Source organism: Homarus americanus, unplaced genomic scaffold, assembly GCF_018991925.1.
Source record: "Homarus americanus isolate GMGI-L3 unplaced genomic scaffold, GMGI_Hamer_2.0 scaffold27875, whole genome shotgun sequence".
Lineage (NCBI taxonomy): Eukaryota > Metazoa > Arthropoda > Malacostraca > Decapoda > Nephropidae > Homarus > Homarus americanus.
In genome coordinates, this window is record NW_024733870.1 from 151958 (window position 1) to 179281 (window position 27324).

At 37.7% G+C, this 27324-nt stretch overlaps 1 protein-coding gene across 5 annotated transcripts in view; it reads left to right on the forward strand.

Annotated features, from left to right (window-relative positions):
* Positions 1–983: 983 nt before the first annotated feature.
* The window catches only part of LOC121870060 (protein pygopus-like), a 30674-nt gene continuing 4333 nt past the window's right edge, over positions 984–27324 (forward strand). Inside the window, exons 1-5 of one of the 5 annotated variants that reach the window (XM_042371805.1) lie at positions 984–1396; positions 8849–8929; positions 18329–18499; positions 19146–19172; positions 25984–26744. In XM_042371805.1, coding sequence (XP_042227739.1) covers positions 1378–1396; positions 8849–8929; positions 18329–18499; positions 19146–19172; positions 25984–26744 — 1059 coding nt within the window. In that variant the 5' untranslated portion in view covers positions 984–1377. The remainder of the gene's footprint in view (positions 1397–8848; positions 8930–18328; positions 18500–19145; positions 19173–25983; positions 26745–27324) is intronic. The other 4 variants (XM_042371802.1, XM_042371801.1, XM_042371804.1 and 1 more) reach the window with 4 other exon arrangements.

Below are 27324 nucleotides of genomic sequence, written 5' to 3' on the forward strand. Positions count from 1 at the left end.
CCTCACTAGCAGTGAATGGCGGAACATACGCACGTGAGTCAGATGCAATCCGTGTCTCCTGCCCATATGTAAGTTCCTGTGTGAAATCAATGTCCAAAATACTCGAACATTAAAATTTGCAGAGGAAACGTAAAAGAATATTGTGTTTTTTTGGGGTAGGGTGGGGGGGGGGAGTGGGCTTTATCTCTCTATATAAAGTAAAGAGATAACCAGGTAACCAGAGCAATTAGAACACCTGAAGCTGACTAGCTTATACTTTAAACAGACAGGTTGTGATTTAATAGAAGTTTATTAGCACCTCAGAGGACGTTACTAGTGTTCACGCCTATAACTAGTGGCTGCCCGCCGGGTCAGTCTCAGGTTAAAGCCAAAAGTTAAAATTGTGATGGTTCCTAGTGTGAACTTTTAAGACCAGACTTGACCAACACTGGATCCAGTGGATCCCCAGTACTTGCCATCAGTGTGTAACTGCGTGACCTCCCGCTACCGCCCAAACCGACCAGTGAAGTATTGATGGCTTTGTTGGCTATCCTTGGGCAAGACGTGAACAATCACCCAAGCGGCTAAACAAGCCTATCTGGGGCGAAGAAGATAAAGTAAAGAATTGATTTACTGTTCACCGTTGTTTATATGTCCGCACTCTAAATGACCTGTACATTGTTTTTCAATGTATACCCGCGTTGTCTATGTCCATTGTTTTATACCTGCACCACCTATGGCATCGTATTGTAAACCAACAATGTAAATGTAAATTGTTTTAAATATCAGCAATATGTATTTTATACCTGCATTGTCTATATTCATATTAGCTTAATGAAGTATACAATATATGATGATTTTACTGTATTGTATATCTTTAATAATCAATCGCTTAAGTATCCTTGCAAAGCCATGTGAACACAAAGGCAATACCCACTTGCCTTTTCAATCAATGAATTTGAATTTAGTCATTTCTGTACTGTATCATGTTAATAATTGTGTTTGCTGTAATATGTTTTTCTTTAAATAGCAAAAACTGACTGCCAAAAGTAGTAGGGGGTGGAGTGTGGTGTGTGCCGCTGAGCGATGGTCGTGCCATCTGTAAACATTTGCCAAAACAATAACAAATACAAAAATAACTATTTCTCTTCTCCTTTTGTAAGTAATTATGGACTAACACTAGCTAAACATGCATGTGGTTGTGGCACACCCTCGTGGCCGACGGGTGAGATATGACATATTGTGTGCTAACTAAAAAAAAGACCATAATAAGGCCAGCTCCAGCAGACGCCTTTCTTGACGAAAAATAGCCTCCAGCCAAATAGTGGCAGCAGTCACGACAAGTTGGCCTCCAGTCTACCCCTGTTTTAAAGTTGATCGTGTTTGTAACCTACAACCATGCCTAAAAAGAAGTCAGGTATGTAAATTTGTGTTTAGAAATAATAAATAGAGGCCTTATGTTGAAGGTAATGTGATGACAGAGCTGTTAGTGGTGATTTCACAGAGACTAGAGCCATGGATCACATTATCCTGAGAAGCATGACATATAATAAAGGTAGAAATGTTTCAGCACTTTTGGTGATGATAGTATCATACCTTTGTGAAGGATATATTGGGTTAAACTAAAAAATTGACACCACTTAACTTGGATTTGGGGGTTTTCTTTGTATAGGTTTTGTTAATCAAATTCACATGTAGTTAATGGGTCTGTTGTCAAATGCAAAAAATCACAATGAAATTTTTGATGAGATATAGAATATAAGTCATAGCTTCTGTGCCGCGGTGCTCTGGTAAATTGATAAAAGCCTTCCCAGAACTACATTGGATTATAGAAGGAATGAACCTTTTCGTGCTGCTGCTAGTCTTGTGTATATATTACTCATTCCTGGCTAGATCAAGCTGAGTTCAGTGTTAGGTTTTGTTCATATATTAAAGTGACAGAATACATAGAGATCATGGACAGGCTACATGCTGATTCTTAGTACAGTAATCTAAGAGTCTTTATACACTTCAGATGCCACATTTATTACCTAAAAGTACATTCAAGTAATGTACCCAGGAGTCTTAGGAATTTTATCTTTGCAATCAATAAGTTAGATAATTGTAAGACTTTTCGTCTATGCCGTCTCCCTCGTAATGACCTTAAAATTTCCTAACCTAACCGGGGAGCACTGCTTCCCTGACCCCTCCGGCATACATAAGTTGTTTGTGAGGGAAATGTCGTAGAAGAAAGGTGTCTTACATTTGTCTAACTTATTGATTGCAAAGATAAAATTTCTAAGATTTATGTGTTGTCTAAAAGTAAAATAATTCCCAAGCAACGAATGTTATATAAAAAAAGTCCCAGATATTGCTACTTTAATAATGATGTGACGAGGTCAGTACAATGTCTTAATTCTAAAATTTTATGTAATTTTAACCCTATAAGTGTTTAAATAAAGTAAGCTTAATTTAAGAATTCATTAATGATTAAGATAAGTGGCATTATATAATCCCTCAGAATTCCACTTTCCAGAAGGGAAGTTGTGTGCAGTGATTTAAGTTTATCTGTATTTGTGGTTTGAGGAAAAACAAATATTATTCACTGAGAAATGTGCTTATGGGTAATATTTAAAGATAAGGGTCCTGGTTAACGACTACCTAGCAAGTCTCTATAGAAGAAAACGTATTCCTTAACTTAAGAATAAAGCAAATCGAGTGGAGGAATAGCACTTTTTGTATTCAGGTTTTTTCCTTAGATTTTCCTAAAAATAAATACGCTACTACCCGGCCATTTCACGACAACAATAAGTTTGCATATCTGTTGGCAAACAATTCGCAGCAATTGACCGGGGAATGACCGACTATCCTTTCATTCCATACAAACCTACCTAACCAAACCTAACATAATAATAATAATGTAATATACTTCCATCCTAGGATAAGTAGGTTTTGTTGGTTCTTCGTATCTACACTTAATTTGGGTAATTATTGACGACGACGCCGCTGATTTTTCATAGAAAACGAATTTAAAAGTGCCTGCACACAATTTCATTGTTTTATAGTGGATACTGTTGTAGTTATGGAAAATGTGTTAAAAATTGTTCATTTAAATGATCGATTTAACTTAACCTAACTTAACGAAACCTAACCGAATATAACGTAACGTAACCTAACCTTAACCGGTTAATATTGATGACTACCGCAAACATCAAAATAAATAACGCGTCAGGGGTGTAGTTGTCAATATAAACCTAAATTTTAATTGGATCTAATATTTATAATAACATTTGTTAGAAGTGTTTGTGTGTACGGAAAGGATGACAATGATGATGATGCTGTAGTTGCTGAGAAGCCGCTGCAGCATTTACATGTACCGGTTTGCCAAACTAATGATATTATTATGAGAATTTCAAATTTGAGTATTTTTAATTGTCCCTTTTTGGGGGTATTATTCTTGTTAACATAGAATAGAATAATTTAACACTATTGTTTATAAAAAAAAAATTTAAAGTTGCTGCTGCTTCTATTACTTAATGAGAATGAAGCAGAATACGGAAGCGTTCGTAACATATATGAAATGTATGGACTCCTTATGCCTACTTACTACTTAAGAGATGATGTTCTTATGCAGGCAGATGGCACTATCTACAAGAAAATCTTGGGATAAAAATCTGAATACAAAAAGTGCTCTGCCTCCACCTGATTTGCTTTATTCTTGAGGTACGAAATAATTATTATTATTTTTTCATTAAGTGGCCGGTCAACCTGGACCGTTATTCTTAAATATCACTGTACCTATGTTATGGTGCACCTAAAAACCAAGAATGCTAAAAATATGGTGAAGGGTAGGTAATTTTTATCTAAACATATGTATTTTACAGTCAAACCATAAATTACTTTTACCCTTTTAGTGTTGAACAATGTGACAAATCAGCAAAAAATATACAAAGCTCTCGCATCTGGCTTCACATTAGTAGCCATGCTTTCCTTATATGGGAATATGTGGAGCTGGCAGTGACATTACAGTACAAGTATTCCTTTCACTTATCATGATGTAATTTCCTTTTCTGTGTACTTTACTGTAGTCCTAAACTAGTTATGTGTAGTATTGTAAATTAAAGAATACAACTTGAATGTAAACAAGTAATAGCTTATCCATTTTTAATAAATTTTAAATGTGGAATTTGTCATATTTGAAGTTGAACTCGTGTTTCAAATTATGGTTAGAATATTTTGAAAAACAAGTTTAAAGGAAATTATGTCTAATAAACAAGCTTACCAACTCTATCGAGACGACAGGAGAGGTATTGTTCTTATTGAAATACGTTACACCCAGGGATAAGAGTAATATATGGACTGACTGAAATTTTTTTTTCTTCTTCTTCCAGAGAAATACTGTAAGTCAACCACTGCCATGTTGGAACTGTTGATGTTCAACTAGGGTTGCCGGTGACCATGATCTTTCTTACTATTTAATAACATATTTATGTGCATAATCATTGTGAATTTACCAGTACAGTATTTGTTTTGAATATTCTGTACAGTACTGTTTTACTTTTTTTACCATAATGTTACCCAAATGTACAGGCAAAGCTTGCATAACCGAGTATCCTGGCTTTTTAATGTAAGAGCTTTAAACCTAACCTAACCTAGAATAAAATCCTGTTTTGGTGTGTTAAAACAATTCTCCCTTAAATCCAAATTTCACTACCTGTATTAGGGGTATTGTCTGTAGCTCCGTGATCAGTTCTTTGCAAAATGGCTAAGTTTATGTTGATTTCACGTACGATCCAACCTGTTTTATGGGCTCCAAAAATGCAGTAGTTCACCTTTTCCAGCAGAATTAAACTATAGTAGAAAAAATTAAATTCTTAAGTGAAACAAAAGAATTCAAAGAGAAGCTACGTTGAATGGATGAGAACCCTTTGGCTGTAGGTGGTGTGGCACTCCATGCAGGCAGTGTTTTCTCTCATTTAATCCTATATTAAAGCACAGTGCTATCCATTGAATATTTACCTTAAAAGTGAAAACGGAAACAAAAATATGGGAAAAACCTGTAATAGTCATTGATAATGCTCCCATATATAGTAGTACATGATAGAAAATGGTGTTATGCTATAATTATCATCTTAGGCACTATCTGGGTGGTGTTTTTTGCCTGCTAAGACTAGTTCATTGTGTCAGCTGATGTACCTGTGTTTCATGTAGAGTTAAAAAACAAAACGTAAGACATTTTTGGTGTATCTTCTGATGATGGCAAATTTCTTTAAAAATTTAACATTAAAAGAAAATTTTAGGTACACCAGTGATGTGATGATGGTGCAACACACACCGAAACTCGCTTAACTGACGATGATACCTTGAAAAAGATTCTAGATCATGAAGAAGAGGAAGAGGGGGGATATGGTGATTATTTGATTGATGAGGAATGGAATGATCATTTAAGTGAAGTTCTGAGCTTAAGGGAAGTTTACAATAAGTTTAGTGTGTTCATTGGTTTGAAAGGCATGATATGGTTCAACAGTAGAAATACTTTGACTCTATTCTGTGGTTCACATGGTTATAAGATGCCAAATAACACAACGGAAATTTATTTTTTTATTGATTTTTCAAACCAAATTTAAATGAGACTGAATGTGATGCAGAATGTTTAATCCCCATGTCATATGTTATCATTATCTTTGTACTTTCCAACCCCTTCAACACCTCAACAAAAGCTGCCATACATCTTCTCATCTTCTCCTTCATCCTTCTTTTAAGAAAATTGAATTTAGAATTCAGTAACCAAATTAAATTCAGTGAGTCACTGAGTGAATTTTATGAATGGCATGAAAGCATGTGGTATTCATGAGTGAATTTAGCTGCTATAAGTGGAATTGTTTACTTAATGTAGATGTTTCTCTGTCATACCTTCTAAATTGGCAGAGAGGTATAATTAAGGCCAAAGACCGGTTACCTTTGCTTTGTTTTTTTATTTGTTGCTGGTAACAGCACAGGGCTTCTACTGGAAGGTAAATTTGTTCTTTAGCGAGGGTTTACAATTATTTTTATATCTGTCCTGCCACATACGTATTTGTCTTCAATAATTTTGGTAAGTAACTTTGGGAAATCGGTGTGTGCACCCTCAGACGTATAGCAGCTTCTCCTGTCGCTTTAAATTATATAAACCATCATGGGTCTTATGTAATATAATACAGTACAGTGAAACTACCCACAACTTGCATTAATAGGGTCAAGATCACTAGCACTGCCATCTTCCCCCATACAAATTTTTGGGTCTTCATATATGCCCCTTGCTTTTCCAGAATAATGGAAAGGATAATAGGAGCACAATGCTGAACTTGATCAGTGATAATAACCTTTAAGTGTTTAAATATACAGTATTATTTTTTGTGGTAGTTGGCTCAGCTTCCCCCCCCCTCCCCAAGTCATTATTGATATTTTCTGAGCCAACAGCTAGAAACCTCACCCTCTCACTATACTGTACAGCCCTTCAAATAAGGGTAATTTTTCTGGTATGGATGATGACCTTTGGGACATTACTCATTTTATTCTAAAGACTCTGAAGATATGATTACCACAGAAGATATATTGTTCATAAATATAGAGAGGTTATCACTAATATACACAGTGCCTCATAATATACATACAGGTACAGTATATGCTGTATACTGTATGTGCAACATGTAATACTGTGTAAAATTAGGTCATTTTACTAAAATATGTGTAATTTTTTGACATTGAATTTGAGGACTTGATTCTAAGGTCTATTGTAAACGTTTATTTCAAAAATTTTAGTGTGTATTTTCTTATGTTCAGATCCAGTGGTACATTTAACATGTAAACCTATGTAGTGCTGTACATGGTAATGCAGGCCCCCAGTTGTTCCTAACTCGCTTTATTGGGCGACACCATTGTACAGCGTCCATAAAAAACCTAAATCCCTGTGACCTTTTTACATAACTTAACAAAAACGTAAGGATAAATAAGACAATAAAATGCATACACCAATTGATTCATCAAGTGTTTGAAAATAATCACAACCCATCTCCATTGTTCAGATCTGTTTGATCTCCTCCAGGCAAGGTATTGATGATGTGTTTTGTGTTGACAGCTTGTATTTAGGTCCACAGAATTCCCAGGCCACTCCAGCACTCAAATATTCTTGCATATGCTTCGTGATTTTTTTTTTTTTTTTTTTTAAGGTGGCGTGATAAAGTGGAATATTCAAATCTTTTTCCTGTCAAAGTTGAATTGTTTTTTGGGACACACCTTGAAGGAGGTTGTGGTGGGTTTTCTCCATTTCTGCTGAGCATCCTGATTACCCTCCTTCCTCCCAGTGGGTAGCATGGAAGTTGGCCATGATTGAAAGATTGATGCCTGGAATTCAGTTGGGATCAATGTAAATGATGTTACAGTTGCACTCATTTTAATGTGACATCATGACCTGTTGCTTTATACAGTGTTCTCTAGTTTTTGGCTGTCACTTCTAAATACTGTATATATTTTAGGGACTTTGTTCAGACAAGAAGGCATTGATTTGTGAATTAGTCTCTAAAATTGAGGTCTCGTGGGTCTTGGGTTGTTGACCTAGTGGACATTTCATGTGGGTCACTTGGCTCTGGTCTTGGCCGTAGGATTTTACTACAGTCTTCCACTTTTATTCTATTAGTGAAAATATTATAGAAAATTATTGAATTTCTGGTATGTATAAAAAATTGTGCTAAAATGATTATGATTCCTTCAGGCAGTCTACTGTACCGTACATAGGGAAAAGTAAAAGTAGGTAGGAAAGGAAAGACACTGTTAAAAAAAAGAGGACTTAGTGATGTACAAAGGAAATCAAAAGATTGTAGATTGAAAAGAAAATAATGCACTGTACAGAATATTAAAAATGTGCATTATGATGTAAAATCTGAGATATGGCTGAGCCAATGAGCTAATAAATTATGACAGAGAAAGTCAGTTCATTTTTCAATGAATCTGATCATACAGTACTGTACTCTATTCATCAACTGAAATGATAATGTAGTTGTAGAAATATTATGAGAAATACTGTAATTACAAAGTTAATAACAAATAAATAATTAAAGCATTCTAACTTTGTGAGAATTAAGTTTTTTATATTTTGAATTAATATTTATCATCATGTCAGTACAGTATATGGTAGTTTTGCATATGAGTTTATTTTTCCAAAGATGTGTTCTGAGGTCAATCATTTTCTTCCTGTTTTGAAATTTTTTTTATGAATAAACTACACAGTATTATACTGTAACAATAGACTAAATTTTAATTTGTATATATTTCTTTGATTTTATGGGATAATATAATTTTTGCCTATACTGTAACTGTACTGTACAGTATTAAATCAGATGAACTGAGTTATACAGAACGTATAGGGAATACTGTACTGTAACTTAAGAAACAAGTAAAGGATTTTATTTTATATATTATTTTTAATCACACTCTTTGCAGACCACAAAGTGCAGACACAGTCTACAACACATAATTTAAATCTGTTATGTCTTTCCTTGAATGTATTTTCCCAATTTAATTTTGTTTTTATTTTTTCTCCTTTTGTCTCCTTTCCTTACTCCTTCTTCCTTACATCAGTCACTTCCTTTATGTATATGGCTGAGACAAACTCCCTTTCTTTTCACACATTCTATTTTTTGCAGTGCAGGCCAATGGTGACTAGTACTGTACTATCCAACCCAGACTGCAAATTTTTTCTGCAGATACTTCAAGTGATGAATAGGAACAGAAAGTTTTTGTGGGAATTTGTGCATGACCACCTACATGGACATCAGGAAAAAGCATGTATGCTAATATGATAATGAAGATTATTATAATACGTATAAAAGTGTATATTTTATTTAAATTACAGTCAACCCCCGTTTATCCGGACAACGCCGTTCCCGAGGAAATCGTCCGGATAACGAGTTGACCGGATTTCTGAAAATGACTGGTAGGGATGAATTGGCAGCTGTTTTCGGTTACAGATATTCACTATCGGTAATGTACTTTGTATAAGCATATGAAAATTTATACTTATTTTTATTAAATGTTGCATAAGACCTGTTTCATTTTCCCGGTTTGCTATTACAGTACTGTACAGTACTGTATATCATACAACAGTACTGTAATTTGAAAGTGCTGTATCTGTGGGATATAATAGCTTTTGATCCCTGGACACAACTTTACTTGCAATTTCAAATCTCTTAAATTAACATACTAAAGAGTTTTTAGAAATACGACAAAAGAAAAGATGTGTTCTTCAGAGTGCCAGTGTACACTTAAATTATTTTGTTTTCTCTGGGAAAGCCATATTCTAGTTAAAAAAAGTGAAATATTGTAGTATGTTTTGAAATAAAATGGTAATGATTGAAATTTACTCACTGCTTGTATTTATTAATTGGACGCTATACATCACACCTCATGGACAGCAGTAATGTTGGTCCAGGTGTCAGTAAAACACATGTACCATGTGTTCTCTAGCTGTTGTGAGTTTTTGGTTTGCAAATCTTTGCTGAATTGCATGAACAGCCCAGTGTATGCACCCACTTAATGTTGGTTTTCACTGTCACCAGAGATTAGATTTGGTACTACAGTGAAACCTCACTGATACAAACAAATTGTATGGGGGGGGGGGGTAAGAGTCGGCTGACATTGCTAATAATTCAAGTTAAAGGAATAAAATTTACACATGGATAATGTAAGTTAATAATGATGATATCATTAGAGAATAGAAAAATAAATGATTATGGTAATCAGATAAAATGGTAAATATGAACAACAACATGTAAACACAGTGTTCCCACAATACATAAGATGCACCCTTAACAAGTACTGTACTGTAAACTGTATTTGTACACCAATAGCTGGCATCACTACTGGTACTCAGACAAAAACAATGGCTGCTACTGCATTTAGCCTATTTTTTTTCTTGCTGTTACTAAGTGAATGTATCTTGTTAAGGTAGAATCTCAGTTCATGTATAATTTTTGTTTCTTTTATTCACTACTGATTTTGTGATTTACTTAGCTAATATCAACCATTTATGTACATCAAGAGGAATATTCATCATATCACTGATATTATTTAAAACAATACTGAATTTTCTTTCTTGTACTGTATATAGAATGAAGGAATATGAATAAATTATTTTAAAAACTGTTTACCCTCAGTAAACCCCTAAGTACTGTACAGTACAGTACAGTATGTGAAGCTGTGTCACCTCAGAGCAACATGGATCACGGGTAGACTACATTTCATGGTTCCAAACTGTTTTAAGACATTTATTTCATGTTATTCTATTATCATCTTTATTTTTTTTGAGTTGTAATGTTAGCTGTTGGTGTACTTGTTACGTGTACAGGTATGTGTTGTATGCAGTACAGTACTAGCAGTGCCAAATTTAGGTCTGTGGGGGCCTCAGCACCACACTACAATACTGTACTTAATTTTAGTAACATACCCACAAGCCATTGTGTTACAAAAATAAAATGCCCTAAAAAATATTGACTATCCTAGGCTTAGAATATGCGAAATTTATTTTTACCTTAAACCTCTGAGCAAGCAATGGCATATCCTAGCTTATATACATCCCCCCTCTCCCCCAAGGTTGTCAATTACATACAACAATGGAAAAACTAACTAGCCAGTGACATAAGAAATATTAACTTAAGAAGCTAGATTTTTATGTTTTCTTTTGGGTGCCCCAAAAATATGAGTGCCCTGAAAATGTGGGAGCCCCCAGAATGTCGGGGTCCTGTTTGGCTGCACATACTTAACACTCCTAAATCAGGCACTCTGTAGTACAGTAGTAATGTTAGCTCATGGTGTGCTGTACTTGTTACGTATAGCTAAGTGTTGTTTTTATACTAGTAGGAATATTGAGTTTTTATGGCTTTTGCTTTAACATATTTATCTCAAGATTAATTTAATTTTGTCTTATTTAATGGTTTGGAATCTTCTCAGACAGCTGTGTTGTGTGCTAGGCTCACTCTTGATTGGTTATTATCTGTGTTGTGTTAGGGCCTAATTGCTCATGTTTGATGCATAAGCTATCTGTATTTTTCTTCTTATGTTACTTTTTTAGTTTTATGTTTACTGAATGTAAATACTGGTATGTGCACAGATTTAATCATAAGTATGGAAGGACTTTGGAATTTTCATATAAATTTTACAACATTTGTGAGGCCTTGGCTCAGTTTAGGATGTGTTTGGGCAGCTATAATGTAAAGTCATGGGTGAAACTTTCTTTTCATTGCAGTAGCATTTTGCAGAACATATATCTTGATTCATTTAATCTTCATTGTCATGGTACTCTACCTGTATCTACTCTTGGTGTAGATAATCAACATTTTATGACCACCAGGTTTGTGTTGGTATGACCATTTCTCATATCCTGGTGACTCTACCACACTACACCACTATTGTCTGCAAGTTATTTTGGGCTGAGTTTACTTGTTTCTAGTGTTTTTATATAAACTTAAATAATTATTTTTTTGATGAGCTGGTCCTTTACCAGTTAGGTGTGAGTGATCTCTGTCCCCCATAGTTCTTTCCTAACCCTTTTTTCAGTATCCTTACATTCTCCTTGTGAAGGAAAGCATTAGGCTCCCTGTCTCACTGAATCTTGATTATTGCTATAAAACAATAAATGAAGTAAAATGGCAAGGTTTTGATAGCATTAGTAAAGAAGAATGTTCCTTTATATGCAGTGTACACTCAAGCGGTGGTAAACTTTAGAAAGGTGAAGGTGTTCTTGTAAAGCAGTAACTGGGTAGTTGTGTCAAAGGATATTGAACAGTGTCAGCCAAAGTTCTGTTTGTCGTGTTCAATGCTAAACTCATATTTGGCATTAATTTAGGCTTACCAGGTATCCTAAATGTCAAATCTTTCTTCATCCACAAACCTTTACTTTGATGATCTGACATCAAAAATATTGTCATCTATTTTTTAAATTAGTTGAAAATAAAGTTTTATGTCATTTGATTTTGTGTTTTGGCTTAGATAATGTGCCAGAGCTTCCCATTATTTTTGGTAGTGTTAGTATGTATGGCATGTTTGTGTACAAGTGGTTACGTAACTGCTCTTTCTTTTAATAGTACAGTACTGTACTGTGATATTATAGAGCATTTATTTATAACCAAATACAAATAAATTGACATGGTTCATGAATGAAAATAATGCCACAAATTGGAAATGTTTGTAACCTTTTCTATTTTCTATATATATGTGTGTGTGTGTGTGTGTGTGTGTGTGTGTATTTTATCAATAGTTTTGTTACATAATTTTTTTAAAAGAAAACCCCTTTTTTTATCAAATACGGCTTCACACGACTCAAACTGTAATGGCGTCAGTTGTATTGTACTACCGCTATATCTAAATCAATCAGTCATGCCAGGACAGCCAGCCACAAATCATGTCAGATTCCAAGGTGGCAGATTAAAGGAGTTCAACTCGTACATAGCTGCTATTTCTGTAATATTTTGATCTTCCATTTCCAGAGGGCAGTGGTAATAGACCTGTCATGGATAGAATTGGTTAGCCTTTTATGGATCTTTTCTGTTGACTTTTCTTTCCTTTGAGGAAAATATGTTGGTCTCTCTTTACTTATTCATCATAGTATCAGAGATTCAGGTAATGGTGGAAGCCTTTGGCTCTGTACATTTAAAACAGTGTTGAATACCTGCTTCAAGGGAGAGACAAAGAGGGACTTACAGTATTAAGGCCTCTCCCTTTAAGGGGGAGTTTTGATGATTAGAACATTCACCACAGAGCAATGTTTCCCTTTTCTCTGACATCTTCACAGTGTCAATGATTTCGGTAGAGAGAGAATCATTAGGCAAATCTTGGCTCCAAGAGAGTCTAAGAGTAGATATAAATGAGAAATCGTAATAGCCTGAAATTGCATTTAATAATAAGCATGGATTGTGTGATTCAGGTCTTTCCCTCCTCCAGAGGGAGGCTGAGGAGTTGGGAACTGAAGGCCAGTTGAGCCAAGGGCCTATTGTATAGCCAGCCTGGGTGTGGTAGTTTAGACTCAGCTCTCAGCCTTGTGACAGCTGGCTCATTACAGCTGTCCCCAATTTACTGTAAAGGGACTACAGTTGAACAAGGAGATATTCCACCTATAGATTTTTACTTTTGTTGGAATTCAGGTGTACAGTATAGCCAACTCAATGATAGTACACGAGTTACTCAATCTGTGCTTGTAAGATGGAATTTTCAAATCCAACACTCATTTATTAAAACTTTTATTCTGATATGATTCCCACCAAAGTGATGTAGGAGTTTTGTTTTGTTACATGAATCTCTCCACATGGGGATGCAGCACCCTAGTGGATATTTTGCTTGTGTTCTGCCTTAAGGGTTAATGGCTCCATCCCCAGGCCCAGTTCAAGTCCACAAACTTGTTTAAGGTTATATTTTACAAATAGGTTAATCCTGGCTCTTATCAAGTCTGATATATCTGCCACCTGTTGCCAAACCAGGGCCGACATCACAAGGTTGTCACAATCCATGGAGATTAATTACCAGCAAATCAGTGTCTAATGAGCTAGGTCCATATTTTTGGTGAGACAGCTTCATTTTGAGGTCCCCCTGTGTCTTATTTGGGTGCAGCAGAAGGTATCATCCTGTAGGTTTGATATAATGGGGTCCAATGTGCCTCACTGAATGTGTGTTAGAAAGTTAACACAGTCCACCAACCTCTGTACAGCCAACAAGTTGTCATAAGTACAGTACTGTACTAGGAACTAGGTGATAGTTTAAGTCTCCAACTACTGTACAGTATCAGTATGCGTTGAATGTTGTGTTTGGTAAGGAGCTTATTGAGATACAGAATTTTGTAAAGTCAGGTGAATATCTCCTTTCTGCCGGGGTTAGTATTGAACTCACTGAAGAATCTCCACATTTTTTTCTGTATTACAGTGCTGTACTTGGAAAAGCATGCATCCAACAAGTCAGGGGTGTTGAAGTCCAGTGGTGGACAGCAATACAACTGATTAACATTCCCTAACAGCTTCTTTGTTTTAGTAGGTGTATCCAGGTACTTTTTAAGGTGGTGGTTTCAGTGGTCAGTATAATGTTTAATTTTTCTTTATGTATGTACTGTAATTGTATGCTGATTTTCCCCTTGTCAAACCTGACTCATCACACATTGACTGAGGGAACTAAGATTCATTATTTGGAGGATAGTTTTGAAGATGTATGATGGAGTCAGGGTCTTCCACCGGGCATATTGTCCTTTGTGTATAGACCAATACACTACCAGTAGGTCTGTCCTGTTGGCTGAATCACAGCCTAAGCAAAGTTGTGTGACAGGGAGATTCTTAAATTGTGTCAGAGGTTTTGAGGCCCATTGGAGAGTTGGCCATGTGAGTGATTGACTTGAAGGGGGAGTGGTTGAGGTTGGGATTAGATGAATGTTAAAGTTGTTGAATTCTTTGTTTAACTTTTGTGATGAGTTGTTTAGCTCCTGCTCAAGGGGAATTATATTTCCTGCCACAGGTGAAGCCTCCTGTTGATGATTTATTTATTTATTTATTTTTTCTTTATACTGGGGTGTATGGTGTAGAATGTAATATACGTACAGTACTAGTAACAAAATTTTCTGAACTTTCCCCATATGAGACAAGTCTACTAAAAATTATGTACTGTAATTTCCTCTGAAAATTTTATTATCTGAAACACATACAGGCAGAGTATTTCCCATTTTTATTAAGTTTTCTTGCTCTGCTTTAACCCCTTGTACCCAAGGGGTCTCTCTGTGCTGAATAAAATCGTCTGGCATTAGCCAAATAAAATATTAAAGATGCATCCAGTATTGAAGGGGTTAATGTAAACTTCTTTATATTCTCAGATATAACATAATTAGTGTTATAAAATTTCAGAATCTTTATTTACAAACTAAACACTAGAAATTATGGAATTGCTAGAAAACCGGGACAGTACAAGGAAGAAGTTTGGACAGTGCTACGAGTGTGTTGTGAGATATCTTCCCTTGATGCAGTACATATGGGAAAGATGAAAACATTGATGATTAGTTGTAGATGTGAAAATTTTAGTCTAATCTAAAAGAAATGTAGATAGTAAGAATGAGATCGTGTACAAATGAATTTGATTCTTGTAAAGGCAACATAAACAAAGGTAACCTATATTTAGGTCGTTCCAGTTTGTGTTTGACTTTTTTTCTGCTTCATTGAAAACTTATTTACTGGTACTTAGAAGGTGGTGACGTGTGTGGACTCGTCTATCTAGAGAGAGACCAGCATGTATGAGGCACCTTTTGATCCTACACCTCGCTTGTGGTCTTGATATTCCTTGGACATTTTTTTAAATATGACACAGTTCGGTGTTGTTGTAGAGGGGTATCAATTGAAGTTTTCTTTCATTGACCACCCAAGGATACGGTTAGCCATCTTCAAAGCATATTACACGGCTTTATTAGGGTTTCATCGATGGTCTGTGGATTTTTGTTTCACTATTTCAAGTGACACTTCATAAGAGGCTTCAAGAAAATTTTTGTTTTGCTGTTGAAATTTTTCACTGGAATCTAATTTCACATGCTTCAAACCAGTTTCATGGCATTTGTAGAAGCTAGAATCTTCGTCCTTGTGTTTTGGAGTGGTCTTTTGAAAATGAATCTACCCTGTACAGTGGCCTCAGTGAATCGTTGTCCAGCATTTTGTGTTGCAACACATTGTCCCTTCTCAATTCCATGATCAACTAATGCAATAAAGCTGAAGTTAATATAATCACCACGGAATGTTTGTTTGTTCTTGGCAGCCATTGTTGAGTGAAAAAGATGGAGAGGAAAACCGTGAATTTAGTGGACAAGAAAGTAACAAAATTTTTCATAAAAGGTACAAAGTAAAAATATTGCCTTACTCTTCATCACTCGCTCATGTAAGCAAAATCAATAAGCATTCAGCCTATCAAGGAATAAAATATGCAACACGTCAGGGTTCAGTTTCACATCAATTTAAAAAAAAAGAAATTTTATGCAGTACAATGCAGCCACACAGTTATACAAGATCAATGAGTGATTAATCAATTGCAGAAATCTAGTAAGCAGCACAACAGGATGCATTTCTGCATTTAATGTGCAAAACAAAATTTAGTTATACCTCATTTTGGCAAGGTTTGTGGTTAAAACAATTTTCTATAAAAACTATTTTCATTCATCTGTCTATGTCACCACCATTTGTAAATGAATCACTTAATAATTAAATCTCTTATTTAAGAAAACAGCCTGAATTTAGGTAGTCTACAATGTGTCTGAATAGCCAAAGCATTATTTAGTAGAGTATAATGACACAAGAGTGAATAACACTCGGCCATATTGCTTTGTTACTTAAAGCGACAACATCCGCCACTGACTTCTTGACTAATGTTAGCCTATGACAAAACAAGTGATGTAATTAGCATGTTTTTTGGGGCAAACTCGATGCAGGTCAATTCTTAAGTGAAACTGACATGAGCAAAGCCATTTGAACTAGAGAGGTTCTACCATAAAAAGTTCAGGTTCACGGTCACATCATCCAATTAATCTGGTGTTTTCACTACATTCTTTGTAGCCATTATTTGCCTTCCATACTTATACTGTATGTGGAGCCTCTGCCCAGCACCATTTATGAGGTTGGCTCCTCTTAGTCTTATAAAAGTAAAGTGGGTTTTACTTCCCTTTCTGCATGAGCTAAATCTATGGTTTATATTGCTTGCAGCATTCAGATATGACTTTTATTTACTGTAATACATGATGATAAAACAATAAAGGTAACATAATTCTCGCTTGTAGGATGCTAGCCATGAACAGCATTGAGAGAAATTAAAAAACATTGTATATTCAAAATTGACAACAAATGTAGGTAGATTGAATGTTTATCTGTTAATCTGATTCACTTAAGAAGTTAAGTACAGTAGTATGATTTGCTGATGATGGCTAACTGAGATAAGTTGTATTACAGTATATTATGTGGGAGAATAATAGAAAGGAAGTGGGAAGGTCAAGGATTTCTAAACAGAAAATTCGAAATAAAACCCCCAATAAGCCAGACCTCCTTTAACCTGAAATTTGGATAACATGGGTCTTGTGTGACCCATTGAATCTCTTTTGGAATTAAGATGCTGTTCACTTATTTATAGTAAAGTTAGTCCAAACTGCTTTGCCTATCCATATTGATGACACATGATACATCTGAACTGTTTGCATAGATTAGAAAATGTTATAGTCCTTTATGATAATACTATAGTAATCAAAGCAGTGTACAGTATTAGTAGTGGGCATAATAAATGGAGCATCACTTGCAGCTAGCACATTAACATTGTTGCATCACTCTGCCTGGTACTGTATTGATGAAAACATATACTGTACTGTACTGTACAGTAGAACAAAGGAATGTGGGTGTACAGTTTCATAAAGCTAAAAAAAATTATAAAGCTATGAATATCCACAAATACTATCGGAGGAACATACACAGACTTTAATGTCAATACACAGTACAGTACAGTACAGTACAGTATGTACAGTACTACAGTATTGTTGTGCAGCTATCATGAGGTAAGGTAGAGAATCTCCTGGAAAAGGGGTTTATCTTAATTTTGTTAAATGTTAAGTACTGTATAATCATAGTATAATTGTTTTTCTATTTTGAATGTTACTTTTGTGATTTATGTTTAAATTAACTGTTAGTACGTTAATTCTTCTTCATTTAAGAAGGAATATATTAGTCATGTGACCCATGTGGTCTAGTGGTGTGTACAGCTGTTCTGGTTACATAATGATCTGGACATTATTCACTGTGATACCTTTTTATGGTATATTTATGTGTAGCTCTCACTATTACATCACCATGTCAGGTGATGAAGCATAAGTAAAAAAAAATTACAAGAACCTAGCTTAAAGAAAGTCACATACAGTGCATCATTCAGTCACTGCCTGGAGTAGCCACCACTTTACTCACTAGTATGACAGTGTAAATAGGTTGGCTCTTAAATCCTAATTACCATAGTTTTCAATTTGTAATGAAACAAAGATGCAACAGGATACGGTATTGTAAATGTTTACTTTAATGATCTTAAATGGTTTTATTTTATAGCCTGGGAAACAATCTTGGGATATCCAGTAAATTCATATTTTCCAGACTGACCTTTCTCCTAGTTAATCTGGATTATTTAGGGTGTAATGTGTGTTCAATGAACAGATTTTGACAATGTTTGCTTAACTTTTTCTAAATACCTTACAGTAGATATTTTTAATTTGTTTAATTTTACTGTTGTCTAATATACTACAGTTTTTTATTATTATTATTATTATTGTACCATAATCTTTATTTATTGGTTTATTGTGTTTCAGCTGTTACTAACAACAGCAGCCTGGCGGCTGATTTTAAGCCGGGTACGGGGGGTTCTCCCGACTCCCCAAATCACCCCAAGAAAAAGAGGCGCACCTCAAACCCACCGCCCTCAGCACAGGGTCCTCCATCTACTCCACCCAGTCATGAACTAGTACCTCCCCCACTCTCAGGTAAGTGGTCTAATTTACAGGTCATTCTAACTTTGCTGAATTGTCTTATTGGTCTTAAGGTAATTTAAATCTCAATTAACTGAAAAATGTTTAAGTTAGGCACAAGAAAAACAATGTTTTGGAATGAGAGATTGATAAACGTAAGTATCATCTGTGAAAGTGGACTCCCTGCAAAACATTTAAATCTGTACAGAAGTACTGAAAAATCTTTTAGGGCTGGTTTGTTGCAACTGTTGACTTTATTTTGTTAGGTCAAAGTACAGTAAGTCTATGCCATTGGATCAGAATAAATGAATTTGTGACTTGATCATATGAAATGTCTCAAGAGAGAAAAAATCAGATGCACCGTTAGCTGTACAGCAAAGGTTCCCATTAATAACAAGATAAAAGAACTGTTTTATTTTGTTTTTCCAGTCAACCGTTATTATGTTATTATTATTTTATGTAACTGATGGATTGTGGAGTGAATTATGCCCCATTTTGTGTTGAATATGACAGATTCCTCTAATTTCACACATTATTATTTATTAATGGATTAAAATTAGTACAGTATCTGTATTATGCACATCATTATGTCATATATACAACCCAGAATTTTCCTGTTTATTCCACTTGTGATATAATAAGTTTTCTTTTTATTAAGCAGCATTTCATTCAGTTGAGGCTCCATTCTGTAAGTATTATTAAAAGTTGAGTTCCCTTTCAAGTTTGAGTTTGTGTTCAACCTAAAGAACTTGTGTTCAGACAATTTGGGGACAGAGTACTGTAGTGCACTGTAACTGCATTAGTTTAGTATCGTGGACTTAGGACTGTTGCTATCAACATAACCAGATTGTTAGAAGAGTTATCATCAGCATTACCACATAGTTTTAACATGTTTTATATTTTCATGTGCATCTGTATCGTCTAAGTCTATTGCTTGTACAGTTCAAGTTATTTTGGATAGACTGCATGATAAGATTCTGATGTCATTTGTGAAGGAGTATTTAGCATATTAAAATTCAATCCAAATTGAGCAAATAAGTAAAGAATGTTTGGTCCATGCCCAGGTAAATGCTGTAACTGTTGACGAGAGTAGTTAACCTTTCCTTTTGTGTTACTTTTACTTTTATCCTCTTCGCCACTGATCGGCTTGTTAGCCGCAGCGATCGGTCACGACTCTTTTCCTTTATATTCTTCACCAAAAGGTCATTCAGCCGCCCGGGCGATCGGTCACGTCTCTGTCACGCACTGTTGGCAAATACTGGGCATGCACCGGCTCCTGAATGTACCTGAACCCGCTCCAGTGTTGGTCAAGTCTTCTCTTGAAAGAGCTCACACTCGGTGCCGTCACAACACTTTCTGGTAGATTGTTCCAAGAGTTTACAACCCTCACTCCGAAAAAGTTTGCCCTCACGGTTTTCCGGACTTGCGGCTTCTTCAATCTTGAGCTATGACCCCTTGTGGGGCGAGCGTCCGCCAGCTCCAAGTAAGGACACTCAACTGAGTAGTGCCCCCTGAGATGCTTATAAACCTCAACTAGGTCCCCCCTTGCCCGTCTGTAGTATAAGCTAGGCAAGTTCAGGCGCTCCAATCTCGCAGGGTAGCTGAGATGCCGAAGTGCAGGCACCAGCTTGGTGGCCCTCCTTTGAACATTTTCAACCAACTGACAGTCCCTAGCATATCTCGGGGACCAGATGGGGTGACAGTACTCCAGATGGGGAAGCACTTCACTCCTGAAGATCGTCACGAGGGACGGACCGTCTAGATATCTGAACGACCTTCTTATAAGACCCAATAATTTATTTGCCTGATTTACCTTCTTCTCACAATGGCCCGAGAACTTCAGCTCATTGTCAACATACACACCTAGGTCCTTCTCACACACAGTCTCAACTAGTACATTTTCTTCATCCCGTTGGGACATATGGTACGCCTCCTTACCGTTGGTACGCCCCAGGTGCATCCTCTTACACTTCGTGACATTGAATCTCAGCAGCCATTCCTTCGACCATTCCTGGAGCCCACAGAGGTCCTTCTGCAGCTCTTCACAGTCCGCTTGGTTCTTAATTTCCCGAAATAACTTGGCGTCATCGGCAAACATTTGTATGGAGGAGTGTACAACGTCAGGCATATCATTTATGAAACAAACAAACAACAGCGGGCCCAATACACTACCCTGCGGTACCCCACTTGTTACAGGTACAGATGACGATTTCGTGCCATTAATCACCACACATTGCTTGCGGTCATGTAGAAAGTCTTCTATCCACGCTAGGACATTTCCCCGAATTCCGTACCCTTCCAGTTTGATTTTCAGCCTTTCGTGGGGTACACTGTCGAAAGCCTTGGCAAAATCTAGGTAAATATTGTCGATATTACCACCCCGTTCTAGAATATGGGTCCAAATATCCAATACCTTGAGCAATTGTGTCAAGCAAGAGCGCCCCGGCATAAAACCGTGTTGGCAATCTTTTACAAGGTTGTTTCGTAGTAGATGTTCCATCGCTGCATCTCTGATAATACTCTCAAGTACTTTACATATTATGCTGGTCAGGCTCACCGGTCTATAGTTGTTCGTGGAGTGCCTATCGCCCTTCTTGAAGATAGGACTCACATAAGCCACTTTCCATTCACTGGGGACCATTTGTTCATCCAGGCATTTACAAAACAGAATCTTCAGGGGCTCTGCAAGCTCGTTGCACAGCTCCCTTAGCACTCTAGGATGCACCATGTCAGGTCCAGGACTCTTATGGACCTTTAGCCTGGACAGTTTATTTCTAATACCCTCTTCTGTGAACACAATGTGGGTCAGTGCTGTGTCGAACCGTCTGTCCTCAAACGCAGGAAGGTTAGTTGCATCCTCTCTTGTGAACACTGAGGAAAAGAAGCTGTTCAATGCCTCAGCTTTATCCTGGTCAGAATCTGCGTAACTACCATCTTCAAGCCTCAGGTCTGATACTCCTACTCGCGTTTTCAATTTCGACTTTGCATAGCGGTAAAACGCCTTTGGGTTTGACTTGACCTCGCGTGCAACCAGCCTTTGGAACTCCTTTTCAGCCCTCCTACACTCCATCTTTGCTTGGTTTCTGGCTCTTGCATACATCCTCCTGTCTTGCTCATCGTTTGACCCAACCCACGTCTTGAATTTCTGGGTTTTCTTCTTAATTTTGTCGACCGCCGCATGGTTCATGTGTAGGGATCCCCTCGTATTCCTAGAAGCACTGGGTTTGGTCTTGGGTATATATTTATCGATCAAATGGGTCATTTTACTAGTTATGATATTCAGCGTAGTGTCTGCGTTCTTGTACCTTAATAAGTCAGGCCAGTTGATACCCCTCATCTCTTCCCTCATCCCATTGTAATTTCCCTTGTAATATTTGCACCTTGGCCTGGCCTTATCTTGAACTAGGTAACAGTTAAATCTGAATGACAACACTGTATGGTGACTGGTGCCAACTGGGGCAAGGTGTTCCAGTTTGGCCACCATACCCTCCTCGTTTGTTATGATGAGGTCAAGTGGCTTGGGTGTTTGTTCCCCTCTGTAATGTGTCGGGTCTCTCACATGTTGGAACAGAAAATTATCTCTCAGAGTTTCTACAAAAAGAGTAGCAGGATTATTCAAGTCATTCGGGGTTGACTCGTTTCTCCAGTCGATGTCGCCATAGTTAAAGTCCCCCATGATAAGGAGGTGGCTGGGGTTGAGCATCGCCGCATTGTTTATTAAGGTTCTTAAGTTCCTTTGATTTAGTGGGCCACAGTTCGGGGATCTGTAGATACACCCGACGATAAGTAAGTCCCCTCCCTTTAATTTAATTTTACACCACTTGGACTCTTCAAAAACATCCTCTCCCTGTACCCTCGCCTGGCTGGCTCTAAGGTCTTGCCTAGCGTAGATAACCACACCCCTCCTGCAGGATTCTTGAGTTAGGTTCGTAAATGAGTCATATCCAGCAATACTGAACTCACATTCCTCTGGGTCGATTCTCCTGTTCTTGTACAACAGTTCTACAACTCCTACAATATCTGGTTGGTGTACTCTTAGTAGTGTTTCAAACTCCTCCCTCTTATCAAGGAACGTGTCGGTATTAGTGTACATGACATTCAAGCCAGAATTTGTTCTCGGTAACGTCTCTGCTCTTAGTAATAAACCCGCTCCACCCACATTCTCAGAAGCTGCAGCATTTGCTAAGTACACTGTATTTTGCAGGGTGTGGTTAAAAATTTCATTGTTTACACGGCGCTCGTTCCCTCCTGTCCGGTAGGCTGAGCCGGTGCCGCCTCCCGGGTGGGGGGTTGAGTGGGTGGAGGGTGCACTGCTGCCCCCTGGCCCTGTGTCGGCACACTTGTTTCCACTACCCTCCCCCTGAGTATAACCCATGTGCACCTGTCCCCGTTCCTTCTCGACTCCTCCCTCTTCTGCTTCAAGTCCAGCAGGAGCTTCTTGTGCTGTTCCCTCTGCATTACCGTGCGGTCTGGGTGAATAAATACATCTCGAAATGCCTCGCTCCTTGCTAAGTTTTTTGCCTGCCGGATAACTTGCCATTTTTCCTCCTCACTCCCTAGTGTGATCCTGAGGGGGCGAGGCTTAACCCCCTGCTTTTGTCCCAGTCTCCTCACATCCTGAGGGGTTGCTGGAATCTTCAGAACCTCTGTGCAAATATTTTGAAACAGCACCTTGTCGTGTGTTTCCTTACTCACAGTTCCCTCTGCCTGGCTCTCTGGGACTCCAAAAACTATTACATTGTTCCTGCGCTGGAGCCGTTCCTGGTGTTCCTCACATGACATTCAAGCCAGAATTTGTTCTCGGTAACGTCTCTGCTCTTAGTAATAAACCCGCTCCACCCACATTCTCAGAAGCTGCAGCATTTGCTAAGTACACTGTATTTTGCAGGGTGTGGTTAAAAATTTCATTGTTTACACGGCGCTCGTTCCCTCCTGTCCGGTAGGCTGAGCCGGTGCCGCCTCCCGGGTGGGGGGTTGAGTGGGTGGAGGGTGCACTGCTGCCCCCTGGCCCTGTGTCGGCACACTTGTTTCCACTACCCTCCCCCTGAGTATAACCCATGTGCACCTGTCCCCGTTCCTTCTCGACTCCTCCCTCTTCTGCTTCAAGTCCAGCAGGAGCTTCTTGTGCTGTTCCCTCTGCATTACCGTGCGGTCTGGGTGAATAAATACATCTCGAAATGCCTCGCTCCTTGCTAAGTTTTTTGCCTGCCGGATAACTTGCCATTTTTCCTCCTCACTCCCTAGTGTGATCCTGAGGGGGCGAGGCTTAACCCCCTGCTTTTGTCCCAGTCTCCTCACATCCTGAGGGGTTGCTGGAATCTTCAGAACCTCTGTGCAAATATTTTGAAACAGCACCTTGTCGTGTGTTTCCTTACTCACAGTTCCCTCTGCCTGGCTCTCTGGGACTCCAAAAACTATTACATTGTTCCTGCGCTGGAGCCGTTCCTGGTGTTAAGAGGCTTGTTAGGAAAATAGGTTTTGAGTTACGTAGAACTTCTCAGGAAAGCAACCCTCCCACAGCTTGAGGGATGCCTGTACTGTACTGACCTTAAGAGCTTACATTATACTGTATATACATCTGTACTAACCATCCAAAGAGGTGTGCCACAGGGGATGGCCATGTCAGAGAAACAGATGAATTATCGAATAAAAGTCTTTGCTCAGAATGTGCCTACGGTAATTCCCTAATTAGAAAAGAAACTGTCAAATATTTATTTTAATTATTTTAATATGTTGGTACATTTAGATGTGTTGAGAAGGTAACAGTAATATATGAATCCCAACAAGGATGTAAAAATCTTCATAAGTAATTCCATTTTTTAATTCTTCCAGTGTTGGCTTTGTGAGTTAATGTCTGTCGGGTGCCTAGAGTGTTAATCACTTGGGAGGTCTTCAGTTTTTCTCCACACTAATCTGCTTGCTAGGTCGTTATATAATAAAAGGTCTGTTTTATGTTTAGTCTCATCACAAAATGTGGCGAATGAAGGGTGTTGGTGTGTCAGTGACCAGCTACTGTACTTCCTACCACAGTCTCACTAAGTAAGAAGTCACTTAATAGCTGGATTGAATGGTTGTGATCTCCATGGTGCTGTCTCACACTGACAGCTGTTTTTGTGTGATTGAATAAATGTACCATTTATAATGTTCCTTATTTCAAGGATTTGGTCAGACATGCTCATGTTTGAAGTCTTCAGAATTTTCTGTTTCTTTTTTCGTTCCTTGAAGCTAAATACAGTACAATTAAAAGGAAATTACTTGTAATTCCAAACAACACAATTAACAAGTAAATAAAATAAAATTAAGTCCTTAGTATTTGATAAGATAGTACAGTACTGTACATATAAATTTATGAACAATATCCTATACAGTACTGTACATATAGCTGCCAAGACAGTAATGACACTTGTCTTACTTAACACTTAATCTGTGGCTAATGATTCCCTAATCTGCCCCCATATGTACAGAAAATGGAATGCAAGGAACATAAGAACATAGAACATAAGGAGTCTGCAATAGGCCGGTTGGCCTGTGCATGGCAGCTCCTGTCGAGAGTTACTACCACTTTCTATCATCCATGAATCTATCTAGCCATTGATGTTGGCCATCATTCCTACAGGTGACATCCACTGATGATGGTTACCGTTTAAGGGTTAATACCCCCAGTGGTTCATGTTTTGGGAAATTTATATTTTTTCAGTTGTCTTCATTGATTTTCATTACCTTTTATAGCAATTTAATACTATATATTTTATACAGGATCATTTTATATATGGTACACAGATTTAAGCACAATATGAAGTCAAACTTACAGTCAAGGCTTGGTGATACACTCGTAAGTACAGTAGAATATAGAAACAGAAACCTCATTTTAATATTTATGGTATGCCACAAGTAAAAGATTATCATAGAAATCTGAATAATAATGCGGCAGCTTAGGGAAATTCTTGTGTCTTCTCATGTGTGTTGGATGGCGTTTAAAGACGTTAGATCATAGATGAAAGAATTGGGTGGATATGAAGTACTGGTAGTTACTGTGCCACTTAACCTCTGCTGTGTACAAGACTCGAGATGTTTGTATAATAAAGCTGCCTCATAAAAAACTGAGGCAAATCACAATGTTTTTTGGTAATTTCTGCTTTTCACTTCACATTAGTCATTCCATTTTAGAAACCTAATCCCTAGTTTCCACGAGTATAGAAAGCAGGTGGTCCAATACAACTGGCTCTTCCCATTTTCCTTCTTTGTCCTCTAAGAAAACATCCAACCTGAACTTTAACATCTAATCCCACTCTAGTTCATGATTACACTGTATCTATTTGTTTATCATTGAAGCAAGTGTTTGATGTTTGAGGACAATGTTATGGGAAATATTCTGCCAAATTGGTAGACATGAGATTTTGGCAGATAAAATTATTTTTTATTATGTACTGTATTTTTGATTGTGTTGCCTTCATAAGTTCTTTACACAGGTGAGGTATATGTGTGCTTTATAATTTCAGGCTATGGAGATACTATTGTGGCATCAAATCCTTTTGATGATTCTCCATCGGTCTCAGCTCCATCCTCCACCAGCATGGGGCCTGGGCCTGGACCAGGGCCAGGACCTGGACCAGGACCTATTAACCATGGTCCAATGGGTCCAATGAGCATGCCATATATGACTAATATGAATATGAAAAGTATGGGCATGGGAGGACCCATGAACGGTCCAATGGGGGGCCCAATGAATGGTCCAATGGGTCCAGGAGGGCCAATGGGTCCAGGTGGCCCTATGAATGGACCAATGAGTGGACCCATGGGACCAGGTGGACCAATGAATGGTCCCATGAATGGTCCCATGAATGGTCCTATGAGTGGTCCCATGAATGGTCCCATGAGTGGTCCTATGAATGGTCCAATGAATGGTCCAATGAATGGTCCAATGAATGGCCCAATGAATGGCCCAATGAGTGGTCCAATGAATGGTCCAATGAATGGTCCTATGAATGGTCCTATGAATGGCCCTATGAATGGTCCCATGAATGGTCCCATGAATGGTCCCATGAATGGCCCAATGTCAGGTCCAATGAGCATGAGCAACATGAATGGCATGAACATGAGCACTTCTATGTCTGGACCTGGTATGCCCATGACCACTATGAGCCAGATGACCAGCATGGCAGGCATGAATGGCCCCATGCCACCCATGAATGGACCTGAAATGAATAATGGCCAAGGCCCTAACATGGGGCCAAAACCAATGCCCGTCAGCTCAGGCAAGGTCAGTAAACTTATTTGTGTATACAATATTTAGATAGTCACAGGACATTGTATAAACAGTATACATACGGATATACTGTTTTCATATTTTCAGTATAGGTTTGTGTACATGGAGTTAAATTCAAATATTTATGAGAAAGATGGGAGATTACCTTCACTTGCATGAGAATTGAGACATATACTGTATTGGTACAGTATATTGTGACTAGAAAAAATAATTAATTGTACAGATGTGGAAAAGACTGTAAGATGTAGATGGGTAAAAGTCCATCATGAACCAATAGTAATGTATATTGTGAGATTGATCAAGAGTAAATGATCAAACAAAACCCAATAGATTGCCAATAAGACTTGCAGGATCAGTGCACCAGAACACCTCCTAACAAAATTTCCCTTGCCCGGGGAAGCAATCTGAGTTCTTAGCAGGGATACTGTCTTGTCAGGTCAGTGTGAATTACTACATAAGGAGATGGTGACCTGGGCCAGTCAAGGTTTATAAATCAAGCTCCATCCCTGATCTCTCTGGGTGTGTATATGTTACAGTCAAACCAAGTAATCAGGAATTTTTTTAAATGACTGAT